Source organism: Mirounga leonina, unplaced genomic scaffold, assembly GCF_011800145.1.
Source record: "Mirounga leonina isolate KUSES-001 unplaced genomic scaffold, KU_Mleo_1.0 Mir_204, whole genome shotgun sequence".
In the NCBI taxonomy this organism is placed as follows: domain Eukaryota; kingdom Metazoa; phylum Chordata; class Mammalia; order Carnivora; family Phocidae; genus Mirounga; species Mirounga leonina.
This window is the reverse complement of record NW_023270513.1, coordinates 7,225,332-7,251,725: the sequence shown is the minus strand read 5'-3', so window position 1 is coordinate 7,251,725 and position 26,394 is coordinate 7,225,332. Positions and strand designations below refer to the sequence as shown.

The 26,394-nt window shown below is 37.5% G+C and overlaps 1 protein-coding gene across 6 annotated transcripts in view; it reads left to right on the top strand.

Moving 5' to 3' along the window:
* ATRX (ATRX chromatin remodeler) overlaps positions 1-26,394 on the top strand; it is a 309,544-nt gene that overhangs the window by 226,288 nt on the left and 56,862 nt on the right. For all 6 annotated transcript variants that reach the window (XM_035028787.1, XM_035028786.1, XM_035028789.1 and 3 more), the window contains 4 exons: positions 2,614-2,744; positions 3,437-3,525; positions 3,654-3,826; positions 21,929-22,082. In XM_035028787.1, the coding sequence (XP_034884678.1) occupies positions 2,614-2,744; positions 3,437-3,525; positions 3,654-3,826; positions 21,929-22,082 (547 nt within the window). The remainder of the gene's footprint in view (positions 1-2,613; positions 2,745-3,436; positions 3,526-3,653; positions 3,827-21,928; positions 22,083-26,394) is intronic.

Here is a 26,394-nt window from a genome sequence, read left to right as displayed (position 1 = left end):
GGCTTTTAGTCTTTCTTGGAGTATAAAATGATAAAGTATAGATTACCTTTTTAAAAAAAAAATCTCTCTTTATATTAATTTTTTTTAAGAAAGAGAACATGAGTGGTGGGGGGAGGAGAGCAGAGGGAGAGGGAAAGAGAATCTTGAGCAGATTCCATGCCCAGCATGGAGCCTGATGCAGGGCTTGATCTTAAGACCCTGAGATCATGACCTGAGCTGAAATCAAGAGTCAGACACTTAACCAACTGAACCATCTGGGTGCCCCTCCTTTACATTAATTTTAACTCATAAGGTGTTCAGTGATAGAACAGCTGGGTAGAAGATCAACAAGGAAATAGAAGACTTGGAAAACACTATAAACCAACCAGACTTAACAGACCTCTAAAAGAACACTCCATCGAGCTGCAGCAGAATACATATTCCTCTCAAGTGCATGTGGAATATTCTCCAAGATAGACCATATTTTAGATTATAAAACAAGTTTCAATTAACATAAGAGGATAAAATCACACAAAATGTTTTCTTTAACCACATGGGAATGAAATTACAAACCAGTAACAGAAGGAAAGTTAGAACATTCACAATTGTATATAAATAACAGACTCCCAAATAGCCAGTAGATAAAAGAAGAAATCACAAGGACAATTAAAAAATATTTAGACGTGGATGAAAACAAGAACACAAGGTACTAAAATATGGGATGCAGATAAAGCATGCTTAAAGAGGGAAAATTATAACAGTAAATGCCTATAATTTAAAAAGAAGAAAGATCTCAAATTTATAATCTTACCTCTTACGTTTAAGGAACTAAAGTTAGGGCAGACTAAACCCAAAGCAAGTAGAAAGAAAGAATAAAGACTGAAACAGAAATAAATATAAAGGAGGAAAAAACAGAGAAAATCATTGAAACTGAAATTTGCTTTTTTGAAAAGATCGATTGATACCTTTTTAGCTGTACTTGCAAAGTAATAGAGGAGACACAACTAAAATCAGGAATATGAAAGAACATCACTACTGATTTGCAGAAATAAAAAATTATAAAGGAATGCTATGAGCAGTTGTATGTCAAGAAATTAGATTCTTCATTTTCACAGCAATGATTCCTATTATACACAGTGGAAATACCTCTTAAAAGGCAAAATAATCACTACCAGATTTTCATGCATTTTTATTAGTGTTTCATATCATTAAATTTTCTCTTGCCATGAGTGGAGGCAAGACTTATTAGTTATTGGTGAATTTACATCTTTTAAAACTGTGGACAGAAAAATATGTTATTGCTTAAATGCTGCTTTTTTTGTTTAACCAGTTTTGTTTTGCATCTTACCTCCTTGATAAGTGTCATATAAATGAAATGTCTATTCATTTCATTTTCATTTCGCTTTTATAGAAAAAACTTAATTTTGTTGAAATTACTGAGCAGAAGAAATTAATGTTTTCAACATGAAAAACAGTTTTTAGGAGTACATTTTTTTGTGTAAGAAGCGTTGGAAAGAGTTTCTAAAAGATGGGATACAGAGAGGCTTTATCTAAAACAAGAGCTTTTAAGTTTTCATTTGAATTCCAGTTAGAGGCGCGTAGGTGGCCCAGTTGGTTAAGTGTCCAAGTCTTGGTTTCGGCCCAAGTCATGATTTCAAGCCCTGCCTTGGGCTCCTCGCTCAGTGCAGAGGCTGCTTAAGACTCTCTCTGTCCCCCTCCTCCAATAGAATAAAATTTAAAATTCCAGTTAGTTAACATACAGTGTAAATTTAGTTTCAGGTGTACAATATAATGATTCAACACTTCCGTACATCACCCTGTGCTCATCATGGCAAATGCACTCCTTAATTCCCATCACCTCTTTAACCCATCCCCCCACCCACCTCCCCTCTGCTAACCATCAGTTTTAAAAGAGGAGTTTGTAATCCAGGGTCCACAGATGGAATTATGGGGGGGTATGTGAACCTGAATAAGAAAAAATCACATTAATTTTTACTAACCTCTGATGAAAACTAGCATTTTTTCCAATTATAATGTGGGCAATAAACCATAGTAGTAGTAGTGATAACTATGACTTTGTTACCAATAGAAATCAAATATTTCTGTTATTGTTACTGATATCTCAAAATTATTTACCTTTACCAGAACTTCAGAATTTCAGAAAATTCTTAGACTTGCTGCTATATTTTGTTATTTAATGCATTAACAAAGTACACATATTCCTGTATCACAACTATGTTTAGTATTTTGATAATTTATATATAATGGGTTTCTTTTGTTTTCCTATTTTATGTTTCAAAACATTATTCAAAGAAAGATGTCTATAAACTTCTCTATACTGCCACGAGAGTCCATGGCACAAAATAAAGTTAAAATCCCTAATTTAGAAAAGCATGCTGGTTGACATAGAGAATTCTTTTTTTCCCTAAGTTTTTATTTAAAATCCAGTTAGTTAACATACAGTGTAATTAGTTTTAGATGTACAATTTGGTGATTCAGTACTTCATACAACTCCTGGTACTCATCCCAAGTGTACTCCTTAATCCCCATCACCTATTTAACCCATCCCTCCACCCACCTCTCCTGACATAGAGAATTCTTATGTCTTAACATTAACTACTTTTTTTTGATCAGGTGTAGGTAATAGCAATGAAGGTGGAAGAGGAAAGGCAGGTGCAAAACTTTTCCAAGATTTTCAGATGTTAAGTAGAATCTGGACTCATCCTTGGTGTTTGCAGCTGGACTACATTAGCAAAGAAAATAAGGTAAATCAGGTAACCTAAAATCGATTAAGACCTATCTGTTGGAAGCAGAATAACTTCAGGAAAAAGGTTGATCTATATAGACTTACTGTATATTGGAATTTTCCTTTGCTTTGTAGTACAGTATTTCAACCCATTTTATTTCTAGTTAATTTCAATATGTTAGAATGCATTATGATTATGGAAGGAGTATTAAATGTTATTCTTAACATCTGTATAACCATGGTAAAATGATAAAAATTTAAAAAGTAACATTGGGTCAATAGTATTAACTAAACAATAGACTATTTTTTTAAATTTAATTTAATTTTATTATGTTAGTCACCATACATCATTAGTTTTTGATGTAGTGATCCATGATTCATTGTTTTCGTATAACACCCAGTGCTCCATGCAGTACGTGCCCTCCTTAATACCCATCACTGGGCTAACCCATACAATAGACTTTAATTGGATTTCACCAGTTTTTGTACTTATGTCCTTTTTCTTTTCCATGATTCAATCCAAGGTTTTGCATTGCATTTAGTCATCATATCTGTTATGCCTCCTTTCCTTTTTTAATCTATGGTAGTTCTTTCAGGTCTTTTTTTATCCCATGACAATTAACTTATCCTCAGGTAAAGTAAACATCATTATAATTTTCAATATAAGTTGAAGTAAACTATTAAAATATTCATCATTTTTTTTTCCTCTAGGGATACTTTGATGAAGACAGTATGGATGAATTTATAGCTTCAGATTCCGATGAAACCTCCATGAGTTTAAGCTCCGATGATTATACAAAGTAAATTGAATAATTTTTGTGTCCTGTGTTGACACAGTTAAAATCCCTAATTGCTGATTGTTCTCTCATAATTGGCATTTATATCTTTTCTGTGCTTTCCTAACAGTTTGAATTTGTTCCTTTTATAGAAAGAAGAAAACGAAGGGGAAGAAAGGGAAGAAAGATAGTAGCTCAAGTGGAAGTGGCAGTGACAATGATGTTGAAGTGATTAAAGTCTGGAATTCAAGATCTCGAGGAGGTGGTGAAGGAAATGTGGATGAAACAGGAAGCAATCCCTCAGTTTCATTAAAGCTGGAAGAAAGTGAGTCTAATGAATGTTGCCTTTATAATGGAACACTGATTTAGAAATTATCATGTCCATGCTTTTTTTCAATAATTAATTTATCCTTACTATTTCTCTCAAAGGAATATCTTTCCTAGATGCTTTTAGTAAGCATCTTGGATAATCAGGTCACATAATGACAAATATCTGGTGAATGTTTAATTAAAAGCAAGCCATTGTGCTCTCTCTGATATTTAAAGAAGAAAGAAAAACTAATGTTTATTTACATGTATATAAACTAAATGCTATATTTTCACTCCGTGTGTTAGCTGACTTAATTCTTGAGCAGATTTACAATGCTGTTGATATCTTTATTTTTATAAATGATCAGTAGAAGTTGGATTTAGACCTAGATACATCCAATTTCAGAGCCATGATGGTATTTTCAATTAACTACATATAAATAACTGGAAACATTTCATGTAATAGAGTATCATTGTAATTAACTTTATACAATGAAACTAGTGTTAATGTTTTAGCCTTTTTCCTTTGTAATTCTTCATAATCTATAATTGTTGCATACTTTAAGTTTTCCCTTTTTCATATACAGTTTATCACTTCTTTTTAAAATTAATTTATTTCTATTTTTTTAATTTAAATTTTAGGTAGTTAACATACAGTGCAATATTGGTTTCTGGAGTAGAATTTAGTGAATCATCACTTACATACAACACCCGGTGCTCATCAAAATAAGTGCCCTCCTCAATACCCATCACCCATCTAGCTCATCCCCCACCCATCTCCTTCTGTCAACCCTCAGTTTGTTCTCTATACTTAAAAGAGTCTTATGGCTGGAGGGTTGGGTGGGGGATGGGGTAACTGGGGGGATGGGCATTAAAGAGGAGGGCACTTGATGTAATGAGTACTTGGTGTTACATGTAACTGATGAATCACTAAATTATATCCCTGAAACTAATAATAACTATATGTTAACTAAATTGAATTTAAATAAAAATTTTTAAAAAGAGTCTCTTATGGCTTGTTTCCCTCTCTCCTTTTTTCTTTTCTCCCTTCCCGTATGTTCATCTGTTTTCTTTCTTAAATTCCACCTATGAGTGAGATCATATGGTATTTGTCTTTCTCTGACTGGCTTATGTCACTTAGCATAATGCATTCTAGCTCCATCCATGTCTTTGCAAATGTCAAGATTCTATTCTATATTATGGCTGAGTAATATTCCATTGTATATATATACCACATCTTCTTTATCCATTCTTATGTTGATGGACATCTGGGCTCTCCCCATAGTTTGGCTATTGTTGATAGTGCTACTATAAGCATCAGGGTACATGTATCCCTTCAAATCTGTATTTTTGTATCTTTTGGGTAAATACCTATTAGTGCAATTGCTGGATCATAGGGTAGTTCTATTTTTAACATTTTGAGGAACCTCCGTACTGTTCAGAGTGGCTGCAGCAGTTTGCATTCCCACCAACAGTGCAAGAGGGTTCTCCTTTCTCTGTATCCTCACCAACACCTGTTGTTCTTCTGTTGTTAATTTTAACCATCCTGATAAGTGTGCGATGGTATCTCATCATGGTTTTGATTTGTATTTCCCTGATGATGTGATGTTGAGCATTTTTTCATGTGTCTGTTAGCCATCTGTATGTCTTTTTTGGAAAAGTGTCTATTCATGCCTTCTGCCCATTTATTAACTGGATTATTTGTTTTTTGGGTGTTGAGTTTGATAAGTTGTTTATAGATTTTGCATATTAACCCTTTAACAGATACGTTGTTTGCAAATACCTTCTCCCATTCCGTAGGCTGCCTTATAGTTTTGTTGATTATTTCCTTCACTGTGCAGGCTGCCTTATAGTTTTGTTGATTATTTCCTTCACTGTGCAGTCCCAGTAGTTCATTTTTGCTTTTGTTTCCCTTGCCTTTGGTGACGTGTCTAGTAAGAAGTTGCTATGGCTGAGGTCAAAGAGGTTTCTGCCTGTGTTCTCCTCTATCACCTCTTTTGTTTTCTCTTTCTCTCCTTTTCTTGTGCATGAGTGTACACATAAGTGAAAGTCTGAATTTTTTATTGGCTGAAGTTGTCTTGACCCATATCTACATTTGAAGGATTAGTGTTGAGGCTCCATATATTCTTGGTGCAGCCTGACTGGGTGTCTAGGAACTCCAAAGTTGGGACCAAATGTCTGAATATTTTAAATAAAATATCTAAAGATAGAACAGTATAAATAGCTCTAAATATTTGTCATTTGAGGGGCGCCTGGGTGGCTCAGGTGGTTAAGCATCTGCCTTCGGCTTGGGTCATGATCCCAGGGTCCTGTGATCGAGCCCCACGTTGGGCTCCTGGCTCAGCGGGGAGCCTACTTCTCCCTCTCCCTCTGCTCATGCGCTCTCTCTCTTTCTCTCTCTCTCTATATATATTTCTGTGTCTCAAATGAATAAATTAAAAAAAAATCTTAAAAAAAATAATTGTCATTTGAGAGTCATATAGCAAAGCAATTGACTGAAGAAAAGAGAGATATGGAGGCCAGCTTGGTGAATGACCCTGGGTTCAAACAAGCTTGGCTGGTTTTAGGTCTGCACCTGAACTAATTTCATGCTTCCTTAATAAACATTTCTCTTTTCAAGAGAATAGGGGGCAGAAAGTGTACTTGGAAGAATAATAGCTGAGAACGTCCTTGCTCAGAAACACACATCCAGATCCAGGAGGCACAGAAAACTCCCATCAAAATCAACAAAAGCAGGCCAACACCAAGACATACTCTAATTAAATTTGTAAAATATAGTGATAAAGAAAAATATCTTAAAACAGGACAAAAGAAGTCCTTAACTTACAAGGGAAAAGCCGTAAGGCTTGCTGGAGATTTCTCAACAGAAATTTGGCAAGCCAGAAGAGAATGGCCTGATATATTCAAAGTGCTGAAAGGGAAAAATATGCAACCAAGAATACTTTATCCAGCAAGGCTGTGATTCAGAATAAATAGGAGAGATAGAGTTTCCCCAGACAAACAGAAACTAAAGGAGTTCATGACCGGTAAATGAGCCCTGCAAGAAATATTAAAGGGGACTCTTTGAGTGGGAAAGAAAGACCAAAAATGACAAAGTCCAGAAAGGAACAGAGAAAATCTCCAGAAACAACAACAAAACAAGTAATACAATGGCACTAAATACATACTCTTGTCAATAATCATTCTGAATGTAAATGGACTAAATGCTCCAATCAAAAGTCATAGGATGTCAGAATGGTTACAAAAAAATAAGACCCATCTATATGCTGCCTACAAGAGACCCATTTTAGACCTAAAGACACCTTCAAATTGAAAGTAAGGTGATGGAGAAACATTTATCTTGCAAATGGATGTCAAAAGAAAGTCGGAGTAGCCATACTTCTATCAGACAAACTGGGTTTTAACCAAAGACTCTAATAGGAGATGAAGAAGCATATTATATCATAATAAAGGGGTCTATCCAACAAGATCTAAGAATTGTAAATATTTATGCCACCAACTTGGGAGCACCCAAATATGTAAAACAATAACAAATGTAAAGGAATTCATTGATAATAATACAATAATAGTAGGTGACATTAAACCCTTTTATGAAGACAGCATTACCCTGATCGCAAAACCAGATAAAGAGTACCCTAAAAAATAGAACTCTAGGCTAATACTATAGATGCACATAGATGCAAAATTCTCAATAACATTCTAGCAACCAAATTCAACAATACATTTTAAAAAAATCATTCACAGTGATCAAGTGGGACTTATTACTGGGTTGCAAGGGGGGTGGTTCAGCATTCACAGATCAATCAACTACATTATACTACATTAATAAAGGATAAAAACCATACAATCATTTTAGTAGATTCAGAAAAAGCTTTGACATAGTATAGCATCCATTCATGATAAAAACCCTCAACAATGTAGGTTTAGAGGGAGCATACCTCATCACCAGAAAGGCCATATATGAAAAACCCACAGTAGTATCATGCCCAGTGGGGGAAAACTGAGAGCTTTTCCTCTGTGGTCAGGAGCAAGACAGGGATGTCCATTCTCACCACTGTTACTTAACATAGTACTGGAAATCCTACTCACAGCAATCAGACAACAAAAGGAAAGAAAAGACACCCAAATTGGCAAGGAAGAAGTAAAACTTTTATTTGCAGATGACAAGACACTCTATATAGAAAACCCAAAGACTCCACCAAAAAGCTGCTAGAACTGATACATGAATCCAGTGAAGTGGCAGGATACAAAATGAATGTAGAGAAATCTGTTGGATTTCTATACACCAATAATGAAGCAGCATAAACAAAAATTAAGGAGTCAGTCTCATTTATAATTTTACCAAAAGTAAGAAGATAGGTAGGAATAAACTCAACCAAGAAGGTGAAAGATCTGTACTCTAAAAAGAATAAAACACTGATGAAAGAAATTGAAGAGGACACAAACAGAATGACATTCCATACTCATGGATTGGAGGAAAACATTGTCAAAATGTCTATGCTACCTAAAGCAATTTACATATTTAATGCTATCCCTATCAAAATACCAAGAGCATTTGTCACAGAGCGAGAACAAACAATCCTAAAATTTCTGTGGGACCACCAGTACCTCAAGTAGCCAAAGCAACCTTGAAAAAGAAACAAAAGCTGGAGGTATCACAATTTCAGTCTTCAAGTTCTACTATACAGCCATATTAATCAAAATAGTATGGTGTGGTGTAAAAATACTCACAAAGATTAATGGAACAGAATCAAAAGCCCAGAAATGAACCTACAACTCTATGGACAATTAGTCTTTGACAAAGTAGGAAAGAGTATCTAATGGGAGAGGGGCGCCTGCGTGGCCCAGTCATTAAGCATCTGCCTTCGGCTCAGGTCATGATCCCAGGGTCCTGGGATTGAGCCCTGTGTGGGGCTCCCTGCTCTGCGGGAAGCCTGCTTCTCCCTCTCCCAACCCCCCTGCTTGTGTTCCCTTTCTCACTGTCTCTCTGTCAAATAAATAAATAAAATCTTTTTTTTTTTAAAGATTTTATTTATTTATTTATTTGAGAGAAAGAGAGAAACAGCATGAGAGGGGATAGGGTCAGAGGGAGAAGCAGGCTCCCTGCTGAGCCGGGAGCACGATGTGGGACTCGATCCCAGGACTCCGGGATCATGACCTGAGCCGAAGGCAGTCGCTTAACCAACTGAGCCACCCAGGTGCCCATAAATAAAATCTTAAAAAAAAAAAAAAAAAAAGAGTATCTAATGGGAGAAACAGTGTTTCTTCAACAAGTGGTGTTGGGAAAACTGGACAGCAACATGCAAAGGAATGAAATGGGGCCACTTTATTATACCACACACAAATAGAAATTCAAAATGGATTAAAAGACATAACTGTGAGGCCTGAAACCATAAAAAATCCTAGAAGAGAACACAGGCAGTAATACCTCTGACATTGGCTCTAGCAAGTTGTTTCTAGATATGTCTCCTGAGGCAGGGGAAGTAAAAGCAGAAATAAACTATTGGGACTTCATCAAAATAAACAGCTTCTGCACGGTGAAGGAAACACCCAACAAAACTAAAAGGCAGCCTTCAGAATGGGAGACAATATTTGCAAATTACATATCTGATAGAGGGTTAATATCTGGAATATATAAAGAACCTCTAAACATCAACACCCAAGAAATGAACAATCTAAGTAAAAATGCACAGCCGACATGAATAGCCATTTTTCCAAAGAAGATACACAGATGGCCAATAGAGACCACGTATCATCAGGGAAATGCAAATCAAAACTACAGTGAGATATCACCTCATACCTGTCAGAATGGCTAAAATGATCAACAGTAGAAACAACAGATGCTGGTGAGGATATGGAAAAAAAGGAACACTTTTGCACTCTTGGTGGGAATGCAAACTAGTGCAGCCACTCTGGAAAACAGTATGAAGATTCCACAGAAAGTTAAAAATAGAACTACTCTACGATCCCATAATTTCAGTACTGGGTATTTACCCATAAAATACAAAAAAATTAATTCAAAAGGATATATGCGCCCCTATGTGTAAAACAGCAATTATCAACAATAGCCAAATTAAGGAATAAGCCCTTGTGTCCATCTGTAGACAAATGGATGAAGAAGAGGTGATATATAATTAAAATGGAATATTACTCAACCATCAAAAAGAATGAAATCTTGACCTTTGAAACAACATGGATAGAACTAGAGAGTATTATGCTAAGCAAAGTAAGTCACTCTAAGAATGATAAATACCCTGTGATTTCACATATATGTGGAATTTAAGAAACAAATTTGTAAGGGCAGCAGGATGGTGCCTGACTGTGGGGATCCTACACCGCTGGAGAGTGACAGACTCGCACGCTGTGGAAGGGCCACAGACTTGCAGACTGGTAGCGGCGGGGAAAGGACTTTAGGGCAGCCCCCGGGATGGAAACCTGGAGCGGCGGGGTCACGCGCACGAAAACTGGAAGCGGCTGGCGGTTTTAGAAGTACAAAGGGCAGAGACGTGCTCCAATCTGGAGGCAGGAGTGGGAGCGCTGCGGAGGGGCGCACAACCCAGAACGCTGCAGTTCATAGCAGCATGGACAGAAACGGAGACAGTGTGGCCTGGAGAGCTCACTGAAGAACAGACTGCGCTCTCTCTGCTCTGAGGCAGAGGGTTGGAAACGGTCTCTTCTGCACTGACTCGCGGAAGAGATGCAGAAAGCCGCCAGGGAAAGCCACCAGAGAACAAAAGCCGGCAAAACTGATTCCCACTGAGCCCATCCCCCGCCACAGGGGCGCAGGGCAACTCCGCCCAAACAGGGTTGCCTGAGTAACAGCGTGGCAGGCCCCTCCCGCAGAAGACAGGCTGGGAAAATAAGAGGCCAGCAACCCTAAGGTCCCAAGAAAACAGGTGCATCTTGCTGGGGTTCTGGTCAATAATTTGGACTCTATACATTCCCTCAAACACCAATCCACAGAATGACTAGGAGGAGGAGCCCCCAAAATAGAAAAGACTCACAGATTATGACTTATGCTGCATATTTACAAATGGATGCAGATATAACCAAGATGTCGGAGATGGAATTCAGGCTAACAATTGTGAAGACAATGGCTAGAATGGAAAAATCAATTAATGGCAACATAGGGTCTCTAAGAGCAGAAATGAAAGCTGAATTGGCAGAACTTGAAAATGCTATCAATGAGATCCAATCTAATCTAGATAATCTTAACGGCTAGGGTAAGTGAGGCAGAAGAACGAATCAGTGACCTGGAAAACAATTTAATAGATAAAAAGGGAAAAGAGGAGGCCAGGGAAAAACAACTCAGAATCCATGAAAATAGAATCAGAGAAATAACTGACACCATGAAGCGTTTCAGTGTCAGAATAATTGGAATCCTGGAGGGAGTGGAGAGAGAGACAGGACTAGAAGATGTATTTGAGCAAATTGTAGCTGAGAACTTCCCTAATCTGGGGAATGAAACAAACATTCGAGTCCTAGAGGCAGAGAGGACCCCTCCCAAGATCAAGGAAAACAGGCCAACACCCCGGCATGTAATAGTAAAACTTGCAAATCTTAGACCCAAGGAAACCATCCTAAGGGCAGTTAGGCGGAAGAGATTCCTTAGGTACAGAGGGAGGAACATCAGAATAACATCAGACCTATCCACAGAGACCTGGCAAGCCAGAAAGGCCTGGCAAGACATATTCAGGGTACTAAATGAGAAGAACATGCAGCCAAGAATACTTTATCTGGCAAGGCTTTCATTTACAATGGATGGAGAGATGCAGAGCTTCCACGACAGGCAGAAAATGAAAGAATATGTGACCACTAAGCTGACCCTGCAAGAAATATTAAGGAGGGTTCTATAAAAGGAGAAAGACCCCAAAAGTGATCTACAACAGAAATTTACAGGGACAATCTATAAAAACAACGTCTTCACAGGCAACATGACAATTAATTCATATCTTTCAATAATCACTCTCAACGTGAATGGCCTAAACGCTCCCATAAAACGGCACAGGGTTGCAGATTGGATAAAAAGACAGGACCCATCCATATGCTGTCTACAAGAGACTCATTTTGAACCTAAAGATACATCCAGACTGAAAGTGAAGGGATGGAGATCCATCTCCCATGCCAGCAGACCTCCAAAGAAAGCTGGGGTAGCAATTCTTATATCAGACAAATTAGATTTAAAACAAAAGTCTGTAATAAGAGACAGAAGGACACTATATCATTCTTAAAGGGTCTATCCAACAAGAAGATCTAACAATTGTAAATATCTATGCCCCCAACATGGGAGCAGCCCTCTACATAAGCCAACTGTTAACCAAAATAAAGAGTCATATTGATAACAATATGTTAATTGTAGGAGACCTCAATACTCCACTCTAAGCAATGGACAGTTCATCTAAGCAGAAAATCAACAAAGAAACAAGAGCTTTGAATAATACACTGGACCAGGTGGACCTCATAGATATTTACAGAACATTCCACCCTAAAGCAACAGAATACTCATTCTTCTCAAGCACACATGGAACTTTCTCCAGAATAGACCATATACTGGGTCACAAATCAGGTCTCAACCGATACCAAAAATTGAGGTTATTCCCTGCATATTCTCAGACCACAATGCTCTAAAACTGGAACTCAATCACAAGAAAAAATTTGGCAGAAATTCAAACACTTGGAACCTAAAGACCACTCTGCTCAAAAATGTTGGGGTCAACCAGGAAATCAAAGAAGAACTTAAACAATTCATGGAAATCAATGAGAACGAAAACACATCGGTCCAAAACCTATGGGATACTGCAAAGGCGGTCCTAAGGGGGAAATACATAGCCATCCAAGCCTCACTCAAAAAAATAGAAAAATCCCGAATTCACCAACTAACTCTACACCTAAAAGAACTAGAGGAAAAGCAACAAACGATGCCTAAGCCATGCAGTAGAAGAGAAATAACTAAAATTAGAGCAGGGATCAATGAATTAGAAACCAGAAACATAGTAGATCAGATCAACGAAACTAAAAGTTGGTTCTTTGAAAGAATTAATAAGATCGATAAACCACTGGCCAGACTTATCCAAAAGAAAAGAGAAAGGACGCAAATTAATAAAATTATGACTGAAAGGGGAGAGATTACGACTAACACCAAGGAAATAGAAACAATTATTAGAAATTATTATCAACAACTCTATGCCAATAAACTGAGCAATCTGGATAAAATGGAGGCCTTCCTGGAAACCTATAAGCTGCCAAGACTGAAACAGGAAGAAATTGACAACCTGAATAGGGCAAGAACCAGTAACGAGATTGAAGCAGTGATCCAAAACCTCCCAAAAAACAAGAGCCCAGGGCCTGATGGATTCCCTGGGGAATTCTACCAAACATTCAAAGAAGAAATAATACCTACTCTCCTGAAGCTGTTTCAAAAAATAGAAACAGAAGGAAAACTTCCAAACTCATTCTATGAGGCCAGTGTTACCTTAATCCCCAAAACAGGCAAAAACCCCATCAAAAAGGAGAATTTCAGACGAATTTCCCTGATGATATGGATTCCAAAATCCTCAACAAAATCCTAGCTAATAGCATCCAACCATACTTTAAAAGGATCATCCACCACGACTAAGTGGGATTTATCCCCGGGATGCAAGGGTGGTTCAACATTCCCAAATCAATCAGTGTGATAGAACACATTAATAAGAGGAGAGAGAAGAACTGTATGGTCCTCTCAATTGATGCAGAAAAAGCATTTGACAAAATACAACATCCTTTCCTGATTCAGACTCTTCAGAGTATAGGGATAGAGGGAACATTCCTCAAGTTCATAAGATCCATCTATGAAAAACCCACAGTGCCTATCATCCTCAATGGGGAAAAGCTGAGAGCCTTTCCCTTAAGATCAGGAACACGTCAAGTATGCCCACTCTCGCCACTATTGTTCAACATAGTACTAGAAATCCTAGCAACAGCAATCAGACAACAAAAAGAAATAAAAGGTATTCAAATTGGCAAAGAAGAAGTCAAACTCTCTCTTTTCGCAGACAACATGATACTTTATGTGGAAAACCCAAAGACTCCACCCCCAAATTACTAGAACTCATCCAGCAATTCAGTAATGTGGCAGGATACAAAATCAATGCACAGAAATCAGTTGCTTTCTTATACACTAACAACGCAACTCTAGAAAGAGAAATTAAATGATTCCATTTACAATAGCACCAAAAACCATAAGATACCTCGGAATAAACCTAACTAAAGAGGTAAAGGATCTATACTCTAGGAACTACAGAACACTCATGAAAAAAATTGAAGAAGACACAAAAAGATGGAAAACCATTCCATGCTCATGGATCAGAAGAATAAACATTGTTAAAATCTCTTTGCTACCCTGAGCAATCTATACCTTCAATGCCATCCATATAAAATTCCAGTGACATTTTTCAAAGTGCTGGAACAAACAATCCTAAAATTTGTATGGAATCAGAAAAGACCCCGAATCGCCAAGGAGATGTTGAAAAAGAAAAACAAAGCTGGGGGCATCACGTTGCCCGATTTCAAGCTATACTACAAAGCAGTGATCACTAGACAGCATGGTACTGGCACAAAAACAGACCTACAGACCAATGGAACAGAAGAGAGAGCCCAGATATGGACCCTCAACTCTATGGTCAAATAATCTTTGACAAAGCAGGAGAAAACATGCAATGGAAAAAAGACAGTCTATTCAATAAATGGTGCTGGGAAAATTGGACAGCCACATGCAGAAGAATGAAACTCGACCATTCTCTAACGCCATTCACAAAGATCAACTCAAAGTGGATGAAAGACCTCAATGTGAGACAGGAATCCATCAAAATCCTCGAGGAGAACATAGGCAGTAACCTCTTTGACATCAGCCACAGCAACTTCTTTCAAGATACATCTCCAAAAGCTAGTGAAACAAAAGCAAAAATGAACTTTTGGGACTTCATCAAGATAAAAAGCTTCTGCACAGCAAAGGAAACAGTCAACAAAACAAAGAGGGAACCCACAGAACGGGAAAAGATTTTTGCAAATGACACTACAGATAAAGGGCTGGTATCCAAGATCTATAAAGAACTTCTCGGGCGCCTGGGTGGCTCAGTTGGTTAAGCGACTGCCTTCGGCTCAGGTCATGATCCCGGAGTCCTGGGATCGAGTCCCACATTGGGCTCCCGGCTCAGCAGGGAGCCTGCTTCTCCCTCTGACCCTATCCCCTCTCATGCTGTTTCTCTCTCTCTCTCTCTCTCAAATAAATAAATAAATAAAATCTTTAAAAAAAAAAAAAAGAACTTCTCAAACTCAACACCCAAAAAACAATCAAGTGAAAAAGTGGGCAGAAGATATGAAAAAACACTTCTCTGAAGAAGACATACAAATGGCTCAGAGACACATGAAAAAATGTTCATCATCATTAGCCATCAGGGAAATCCAAATCAAAACCACATTGAGATACCACCTTATACCAGTCAGAATGGCAAAAATGGATAGGGCAAGAAACAACAAATGTTGGAGAGGTTGTGGAGAAAGGGGAACCCTCTTACACTGTTGGTAGGAATGCAAATTGGTATAGCCACTTTGGAAAACAGTGTGGAGGTTCCTCAAACATTTAAAAATAGAGCTACCCTATGACCCAGCAATTGCAGTCCTGGGTATTTACCCAAAAGACACAGATGTAGTGAAAAGAAGGGCCATATGCACCCCAATGTTCATAGCAGCAATGTCCGCAATAGCCAAACTGTGGAAAGAGCCGAGATGCCCTTCAACAGATGAATGGATAAAGAAGATGTGGTCCATATATACAATGGAATATGACTCAGCCATCAGAAAGGATGAATACCCAACTTTTACATCAACATGGATGGGACTGGAGGAGATTATGCTAAGTGAAATAAGTCAAGCAGAGAAAGTCAATTATCATATGGTTTCATTATTTGTGGAACATAAGAAATAACATGGAGGACATTAGGACAAGGAAGGGAAAAATGGGGGGGTGGGAATTGGAGGGGGAGATGAACCATGAGAGAGTATGGACTCTGAGAAACAAACAGGGTTTTAGAGGAGAGGGGGGAGGGGGGATTGGTTAGCCCGGTGATGGGTATTAAGGAGGGCACGTACTGCATGGAGCACTGGGTGTTATACGAAAACAATGGATCGTGGATCACCACATCAAAAACTAATGATGTATTGTATGGTGACTAACATAATAAAATTTCAATAAAACAAAACAAACAAAAACAAAAACAAAAAACAAAATTGTAACAGTAAAGGGATAAAAAGAGAGAGATGCAAACTAAGAAATAGACTCTTAACTATAGAGAACAAAGTGATGTTTACCAGAGGGAAGATGGATGGGGGAATGGGTTAAAAAATGTGTTGGGGATCGAGGAGTGCACTTATGATGAGCATTGGGTCTTGTATGAAAGAGTTGAATCAGTATATTGTACACCTGAAATTGATAGTACACTGTATGTTAACTAACTGGAATTAAAATAAAACTTTCAAAAAATAGAACAAAATAAAACATTTTTCTCCTCACTACCTTATTGGAATAAGCAGATGGCAGCCTAACCACAGACCTCGGTTTACTTATCTTAGAAATCAGGGGGATAGTAAAAATTAAACTACCAAACTATCCTCCTTGTTCTTCTCTACTCTTGTCCCATAAAGGCAGTTTACTATCAGTGTTAATCTTCCAATTAGATTTAAAGAGTATTTTTCTAAGAATAGTAAAGGAATGGTTCTAGTTTAATAGGAAGCTTCTGTTATCTCTCTCCCTGCTCTCCCGGTCTGACTTTTCACTTAAATTTCTCCTCAGTCATCTCAGAATTGGAAATAAATAGCTTAAAATTTATGTGTTCCTGGGAATGGTTTTCTTAAAACGTTCTTGTTGAAATTTTTTTTCATAACTTTTGGTTAGGAGAACAGGGAGAGTATGCAAACCAGTATGTCTCATTCTGTGCTGTAAATGGGTTAAATAAAAGTGCTGAGGTCTTGATCCCTTCATCTCGTAGAAGTACAAGTGGGGTCTGAGGTAGCTGGGTCACCTCCAGAAATGAGTGGCCTCTTTCGTTTTCTCCTGGTATGTTAGGTATGTTAGGTAAACATTATTGTTTTTCATATATTTCACAAGGTGAAAATGTTTAGAAAGAATTGGGGCATGTCATGAACTTAAAAGCGGATAGGGCAGGCTGTGGGTTCCAAATGACAAATTGGTCCAGGCACTGCTATAGAAGCTTGGGTTCTATCAGTCAACAAAATGCACTCATGGAGCTTAACATTCTACTACTAGTACTACATAGATACATAATACTTTAATGATATTGCTACTTTTCTTTATAAAACTGCAGTGTATCTTGATGCAAATATGGTGGTTAATATATATTTAGAAAAATGTGCTTCAAAAATTAGGGGTAAAGTTGTTGATTTTTATTTGTTTGTATTTCTTTTTGCGTTACCTTGTAAGCATTTTGTGATATCCAGAGTGGATATTAAGGAGTGGCTTTGATTGATTAATTTACTGTTTCTTATCAGATATATAAGGACAAAGTTATAACAGAAGTAATAGTTAATCCATGTGGATGTTGAAATAAGAATATCCAACATAAAATACCAGTTTGTAAGTTTTAATTACATATTCAGGGTATTTATTAACTGGAGTTATAAACCCTTATTTTCTGAATCAGTTTTTATTTTTTTAGACATTACTGTATTTTCATTATATCCAATAGGATCAAAATTAGAATGGAATCTTTTGCACAGAAATTATCACCTATCCTAAGCTTTGGGATTTCTTACCTAGCTGCCACATTTTTACTAACTTTATGCTAGCATTTTTTTATTGCTAACATTTTCACTTTACTTAAATTACCTCTAGTATATTTGGGTAACCATTACTGAAGTTATGTGCAATCTGTGGAACTGCAGAATTCCCTAAATGCATTTGTTATTTGTCAGTTGTAGAGAGGAGTTTAGTTAACATTGGCTTCATAAGCTGTTTATCAGTTGCCCCAAGACCATCCTCAGGTTCAGTGATTCACAAGACAGCATGTAGTCATATTCAGGTCTATGATTTATTACAGTGAAAGGGTAGAAAGCAAAATCAGCAAAGGGAAAAAGCAGATGGGGCAGAGTCCAGAGGAAACCAGGCATAACCTTCTAAGAGTCTTCTCCCAATGGAGTCACCTAAGATGTACTAATTTCTCCAGAAATAAGTTGTGATAATATATATAAAGTGTCATCTACCAAAGAAGCTCATTAGAGACTAAGTATCTAAGTTTTATGTGCTTTATTTATTTTTCTTTTTTTTAAAGATTTTATTTATTTATTTGAGAGAGAGAGTGAGAGAGAGAAAGAGCACAAGAGGGGGGAGCGGGAGAGGGAGAAGCAGACTCCCTGCCGAGCAGGGAGCCTGATGCGGGACTCGATCCTGGGACTCCAGGATCATGACCTGAGCCGAAGGCAGTCGCTTAACCAACTGAGCCACCCAGGCGCCCGTTTTATGTGCTTTAAACACACTGTCTGTCTGGCTCTTACCAAATCTCAGACTCCCAGAAAGGAAACGGGGGTTCAGAACAAACCCCATTGTACAATCTAGGCACAGTGAGCCATTCTTATCAGGGAAAGTTTTATAATAGTACAAGGAGCTATGTACCATTCAAGTGTGCAGACAACAGCCTAGGGCCAGCCTTGCAAAGGAAGCTTTCTAAGGTGAAATTTCAGTTGATTCTTAAAGGATAGTGAAGCATAAAAAGAAGTTTGCCAAGTAAAGAAGGGGAGAAAATAATATAAGGCATTCAAGGAAAGGTATGGATTCTTGCAAATATGTGACATGTTTAGGCAGTAGTTAATTGTGGTTTGAATATCAATACATAATGAGCTCTCTATAAGTAATGGAAATCACCAGGACCCAGACACAAAGAAGGAACTGATCATTTATTTATTTAGTTAGTTAGTTTTATTTATTTATTTGACAGAGAGAGACACAGCGAGAGAGGGAACACAAGCAGGGGGAGCGGGGGAGGGAGAAGCAGGCTTCCCGCTGAGCAGGGAGCCCGATGATGGGCTTAATCCCAGGACCCTGGGACCATGACCTGAGCTGAAGACAGACGCTTAATGACAGCCACCCAGGTGCCCGGGAACTGATAATTTAAACAGTAATTTCAAGAAGGTATGCTGTGAAAGCCTTAGGGATATGCTAGTCTTCAGACTAGCAACTTTGGTTTTCACCTACCCAGGGATAGGATACAAGGCCTTGAGCCCTGTATAAGGTGGAGAGTTCTTTGAACCCAGATTAAAGCTGAATCTCTTCAAAGGGTACGTAGACCATTGAAGAATAGGGTAGAAGAAAAATTTGCCCATCCATCCAGGGAGATGTCAGGGAAGCTTATCTGTTTCACCCTGGTCTCTGGGTTGAGAAAAATAGTTTCCTTGGATTCATAATCATGGGCTTACATAGGTTATGATTTGAATTTATGTTACTTAGTCTAAAAATCTCAAGCTGATGGGGCTCCTGGGTGGCTCAGGCAACTGAATGACCAACTCTTGATTTCATCTCAGGTCATGATCTCAGGGTTGTGGGAACAAGCCCCGGGTCGGGCTCTTCCTTCAGCAGGGAGTCTGCTGGAGATTCTCTTTCTTCTCTCCCTTTGCCCCTCTCCCCCATGCTCGCGTCCTCTCTCTCTTTCTCAAATAAATAAATAAATCTTTAAGAATTAAATAATAAATAAATAAAGATCTCAAGCTGCAGTACCTCAAAAGTAATCCTGGATTGTTGATCCCCTGGAGCACCTGGCAGAAACAGATGCAGAGTAAGTGTGGAGATGTATGATCTCTACCCAGGATTCTCACATATTACAGCTACACTGAAAGTGAAATGAAAATAAAAATGATAGAATACCTGAGGAAACAATTAACTGTAGAAAAAGTTAGCAACAAAATAAGTTAGCAGTCAGCCTGGCAAAAGTTAACACACAAAACAAACAGCATAATTAGATTCTTAAGGGCCTCCAATAATAGAAATATTTGATAAAGACTGTATTATGTTTAAAGTGATAATTTTAAAAATCAACAGTGTAAGTTTATGCCAGAAAATTTAAAACTTAGATGAAGTGGACAATATTCTAGAAAAATATAACAAAATTGAGTGTTCATTTGACAGTAGCCAAAAATTAGAAATAATCTAAATATCTGTGAGACTAATGAGATGTTTATAATGTCTATGAGGAGAGCTAATAAATGATGGTATATTTGTGCAGAATTCTACATAGCAGTTAGAGTGATTGAATAAGTCTCACTTTGAGTGAAAAATGAAAAACTACACTTAATGAAAAAGTAAGTCATAGAAAGATACAGCCTGCTTACATACAGTTTGAAAACATGAATGGTAATGTACAGTTTAAGGATACATGTGTAGTAAAAATATAAAACATACACAGAAATAGTAAATACAGAATTTAGGATTTTATTTTATTTATTTTGATACATAATAAATTTTATTTTGTTCTTTTACATTTTTTTAGTATAATTGACACAATATTACATTAGTTCCAAGTGTACAACCTAGTTATTGGACAAGTTTATGCATTATACTATATTCACCACAAGTGTAGCTACCATCTGTCCTGTTACATTGCTGTTACAATATCATTGACTTTTATTGACAATATCATGTGCCTTTTATTCCCATGACTTAGTTTGTTCTCTGTATTTATAGGTCTGATTCTGCTTTTTGTTTGTTTATTCATTTGTTTTGCTTTGTATTGTTTTTAGATTTCCATGACTTACTCATTCCATAACTGGAGGCCTGTATCTCCCTCTCCCCTTCACCCATTTTTCCCAAACCCCCACTCCCTCCCCTCTGGCAACCATCAGTTTTTTCTATTTATAGGTCTGATCCTGCTTTTCATTTGTTTATTCATTTTTTAAAATTCCATTTATGAGTGGAATCATATGGTATTTATCTTTCTCAGTCTGACTTATTTCACATAGCTTAATACCCTCTAAACCGAGAGATTATTAGAATTTAGGATTTTAGATATCTCTCAGAAAGATGGGAGGGAAAGAAGATAATGAGATTGGGTATGGTCACATATTAGTTGTCAATTGCATCAGAAGCAGATTTAGCAAGTGGTAAAATTTAATGAAGGTGGGATGTGGGAACATGGCTATTCACCATATTCTGTATACTTTTGTGAATATGTATACTTTTGTAAAATATATATAACAAAAATATGGAAAAATTTAAAATACATTAAAAAGCAATTGAGGGAAGGTACAAAAACAGGTAAACCTTATGTTCCTAATTTTGAATTGAACTGTTTATGTTTAGATATTTAATACATTATTTTGTGTTACTTTCTTTTCAGAGTTTGTGGAGAAAATAACAAAGCGATTTAATATGATATGGTCATTCTGGGATCAATCACTTTTTGTTTTCCAGAATTCTGTTATGACTGTGAAATATTTCCTGCCCCTAAGATCTTTTCTCTCTTGATCTCTGAATCAGTCTATTTCTCTTCCCTCCCTCTTCTCCTCCCTACCTCTGTCTGTCTCTCTTTGGTTCTCTAGGTCTTTTTCTGTCCTAGTCCCTATCTCTTGGAGTTTGTGTTGGGAGTTACACACTCTCAGTGCCTGGAGCAGGGGCGGGCTTTGTCTCTTAGGGTCTCTGTTTTTCGAGCCCCCTGCTCCTAGGCACTGTTTCTCATAGTTGTACTTTCTCAGGGTCTTTCTCTTGCTTACTCTCTTACTTGGTGTGCATGCCTCCTCCCCTCAATGTTTTTCTTCCTTTGCATTCATTTGTGCCTGTTTGTATGTGTCCCACTCCCTGTCTTTCTCTCCTCCTAGAGTTGGGTTTGTCCCCTCTACTACACTGCCCACCTTGTGTCTTTTCTGCACAGTAAAGCTCTCCCTTTCCTGGGGTGGTCTTTTTTTCTCTTCTTGAAAGAGGGTGCCCTCCTTCCCCTTCTTCCCCCTTCTCCCCTCCTCCCTTCTCTTCCCTCCCCTTTCCCCCCTTCCTCCTATTTCTCTTGGTCTCTTAATCCTTCTCTCTGGATCTTTGAGTTTCTTTTCTTATTTGCCTACTTACTTATGTTTCATTTATTTTATTTAGGTAAAGCTACTTCCTCTTCTAATCCAAGCAGCCCAGCTCCAGACTGGTACAAAGATTTTGTTACAGATGCTGATGCTGAGGTTTTAGAACATTCTGGAAAAATGGTACTTCTCTTTGAAATTCTTCGAATGGCAGAGGAAATTGGTGATAAAGTGTAAGTTTCTTCTATTTTTATTATATAAATGAACCTTTTTATAACCTTTCTATTGTTTAAACAATTTATTTGAAAGAAATCTGCTTTGTTTTCTTCCTTTCTGAAGATGTAATTTCTTTAGTAGTGTAGTGATTGATAACTCTCTTCCTTCTAAGCCACTAGTTCTGAGTACATAGTCTGGTTACTTCTTCAGTGCTGTTTTCCCTTTCTGGCTGTTGCACCTTGAACTTATTTCTTTGAGCCAGGTCTCTAGTGGATATCTATATTTCACCATCTTTAAAAATTATTTTTCAATCCATGCAGTGTGGTTCCTACTTTATTGAGACTTTTTCCCCCTAAAGTCAATTAGTGACCTTTTAATCCCCAAATCTAGTGGATACCTCTGACTTTATTTCACCTGTTTGACTATTCTCTATCATATCTCCTTTGTTTTTGTTCTTGTTCTCATCCTTCAAATTACTGTTCGAAAAAAACATACTTTTAAAGTTTTGAACCAGACTTACTTTTTAGGTTGTTACAAGGTCCCAACATGTGTTCATGAAATATTTTTAAAATATATCTGTAGGTTTTTTTTTTTAAGATTTTATTTATTTATTTGATGGGGAGAGAGAGAGAGAATGTGAGCACAAACGGGGGGAGTGGCAGGCAGAGGCAGAGGGAGAAGCAAGCTCCCCGCAGAGCAGGGGGAGCCCAATGTGGGACTCGATCCCAGGACCCCGGGATCATGACCTGAGCCGAAGGCAGTCGCTTAACCAGCTGAGCCACCCAGCCGCCCTCTGTGATTCTTCTATTTTTTTATTTTATTTATTTATTTATTTTAAAGATTTTATCCATTCAACAGAGAGAGACACAGCAAGAGAGGGACTACAAGCAGGGGGAGTGGGAGAGGGAGAAGCAGGCTTCCCGCCGAGCGGGGAGCCCGATGCGGGGCTCGATCCCAGTAGCCCGGGATCACGACCCGAGCCGAAGGCAGGCGCTTAACAACTGAGCGACCCAGGCGCCCCTTTGTGACTCTTTTAGTAACAGTTTAATATAAGACTTAAATTAAACGTTTTATCTTAAAGAAGTTTCAAACTTAGTTCCTTTAACTTTCCTGGGAAGAGGTAGATCCACTATTAATATAATTACTATACCATCTTTTAATATACTTCTACTATTTACACATTCTAATATTCTTGTATGTTTTTCACTGGATAGTGAGTTTGAAGACAGACTGTTTCATTATTTTTTGTTAACCATTATGCCTTGCACTTAGTAAGTACTCACTAAAATTTATTTTTGTTGTATATTGCCACTTTTTAAATACAGAAACAAGTGGTTCAGATAAGGGATGATGTTGGCCTGGAATGGAGTTGGTAGTATTGGAGGTAAAGGATATGTTTTGGAATAGAAACAACAGGATTTGGTACATTAATGCAGGGCAGTAAGAATGTGAGAGTAGTCAGAGATGACTCTCAGGCTTCCAGATTCAGTGGCTGGTGGATCCTGGTGTTACTTACTAAAATGGAGAACAGTAGGGAAGAACTAAGTTTATTAGAGGTAGTAAAGAGTTCTGCTCTGGCCATGTTAAGTTTGAGAGGCCTATTAGATATCCATGAGAGATGCAAGTAGAAAGTGGGTATTTGAATTCAGAGTTCCTAAAAGTTCAGGAGAGATTATTGCTGTGATGTGCTCATGCTTTTTTTCTGCTATCAACTTAGGTAGTTTAAAATTAATTTTTTTTGGATACCATACAAAAATTTAAGAGTGTGGAAGGGATTTTAGTGGTCCTTTAATTTCCTCACCAGTGCAAGAAGCTCCTCTACCATATTCATCATAGATGTTCTCCTAACCTCTCCCATGATAGAACATTTGCAATTTCAGAGGGATACCTACAGTTGAATACTTCACATTTTTAGAAATCATATCCTTATCTTTAGTTTATACTTTATCCCTATAGCTGTTTTCCTTATGGTTTAAAATTGAACATACCTACTGCCTTTTTTTAGACTCATATAGTGATTTTTTTTAAGTTCTGAGTCCAACTGATAGACATTATCAGTGTTAGGACTATAAAACTATCCATTTCCATAACTGTGATTACCACTATTTTTTATTTGTCCAACATTTCCTTGTGGAAATTTTCAAACATAAAAAAAAAGCAGAAAGAATTTTATAGTGAATACCCATATACCTGTCACCTAGAATCTATACTATATTCTATATTTTATTGTACTTTCTTTTTTTTTTTTAAAGATTTTATTTATTTATTTGAGAGAGAGAGAATGAGAGAGAGCGAGTACATGAGAGGGGGGAGGGTCAGAGGGAGAAGCAGACTCCCTGCCGAGCAGGGAGCCCGATGCGGGACTCGATCCAGGGACTCCAGGATCATGACCTGAGCCGAAGGCAGTCGCTTAACCAACTGAGCCACCCAGGCGCCCGTACTTTCTTTATTACATATCTGTTTATCTATCCATCTTATTTTCCTGATGCCTTTCAATGTAGGTTGCAGACATCAGTACTACTGTTTCAGTTGTCTCCTCTTCAAAAAATGGTGGGTTTATCTCTCTTGTCACTTTTAGCTTTTCTTCTGAGTTCATTGATCTGTTCTTCGTATGGCATAATTTCAATCCTGACCATATGGTCTTGAACATACTTCAGTTTTTTAGCACCCATCTCAAAATATGGTCATAGTAAACAAAATACTTCAGCTGAGTTTTGATTAACAGAGAGTTACAATGAAGCTGGTTCTTGTTTATTCAGGACCCTGTACTTCCATTCATGCAATCCGATAGAGAGGTTTTCTAACATCTAAATAACACTGTTGGTTCATATTAAACATACGGTCAACTGAGACTCTTTTTTTTTTTTTTTTTTTAAGAAGAACTGGTGTCAAATCAGATTCATCTATTCTCTATTTGTGCAGTTGATCTTTTGACCCATGTGAAAACTTGATATTTCATAGGGCAAGAGAAAAATGAATTTTAGTGATTTTTAGCCAGTGGTGTGTTGATAAATGTTTGACAACTGACTCTTCAAAAAATGATAACAGAGAAAGCAAAGAAGCACATAGAGCCCTAATTTGTAACATTTGCTGATATCCTTGGTAAAATACTCCCACTGTGGCCAATCTTAAGCTACTAACAGTCGTGGGAAAAAATGCTAACAATCCACTTTCCTGTTTCAAGCAAGTTACAGCTAATTCCAGTACACTACTAGTTTCAGCCCAGCCTTTCTGACTTACTTTCTGTCATTTAAGTATTAAATTTTGATTGAATTGTAATTTCCAGATTTTTTGATTTGTATGAATTTGATTTGTATTGCTTCTGTATTTTCATATGGGTCATTAATAAAATGGATAAAGCCAAAATAGTTTATACAAGGATGAAAATTATTACCAGTCAGGGCGTAGTTGTTCATGTTATCTGCAACTAGAAGAAGTTAAGAGATAACCATTAGTATGTAGCCACTTAGTTCTAATAACATCTTTTTCATAGATTTTTCTGAGCTCAGTGGTTCCCAGAACCAGCCTTAATGTGGACTCAAGTCAACCTTTTCCAGAACAGTACCCCAAATCTCAGATTAATTCCAATTAAATAAATAATAAGTATTTCTAAGAATTTAAATTTCCCAGTTATAGGAACTGCCAAAAACCTGAATTTGTAGCTCAAAAAGAATTGATTAAATAAAGTGTTTGATTCTAGGAAAAATAATCAGTCTATTGAGGGTTCAAGACTGTTGGTCATTTACACTGAGTACTAGGAATACATTCATTTCCTTACCAGTATTCTAGGAATACCAACTGGGAGACGGTAGACCCCCATAGTGCAGAGTTTAGGAAGTCATACAATAGCCAAAGCACATGTTAAAAACTCCCAACAGCTGTTTCATAACTTGAGTTGTTTTTTTCAGTTCTACTAAATCTGAAGACTTCGAGCAATGAGTGTTGAAGGATCTTTTGGAGTCATAAAAGTATCTCTCTCCTAGAGTACAGCTTTCAGAATCAAATAAAACCAAACAATATGCTTGGACAGGTGTCTAGTTCCTTGTATACTGACCTACTTTGTTTGCATATATAAGGGAGAGAACGAGCCCTCCTTTATCCTTTATTCTCTTTCTAGATTTTTTTCATTTCCTGTGTATAATTGTGTCCACTTCTCACCAATGGGATAGATGAGACCAGTGGTTTTCAAACTGTTTTTCAGAACCCATGAAAGTTGGTGAAAAGAGAAGGCTAGAGCAGAAGCTGAGGGGCCAGGGACACTTTTATCTTCTCCCCCAAGGCCTAAAGCACCCTGCTTTGTTTGTTTGTTTTATTTGTTTAAAAAAAATT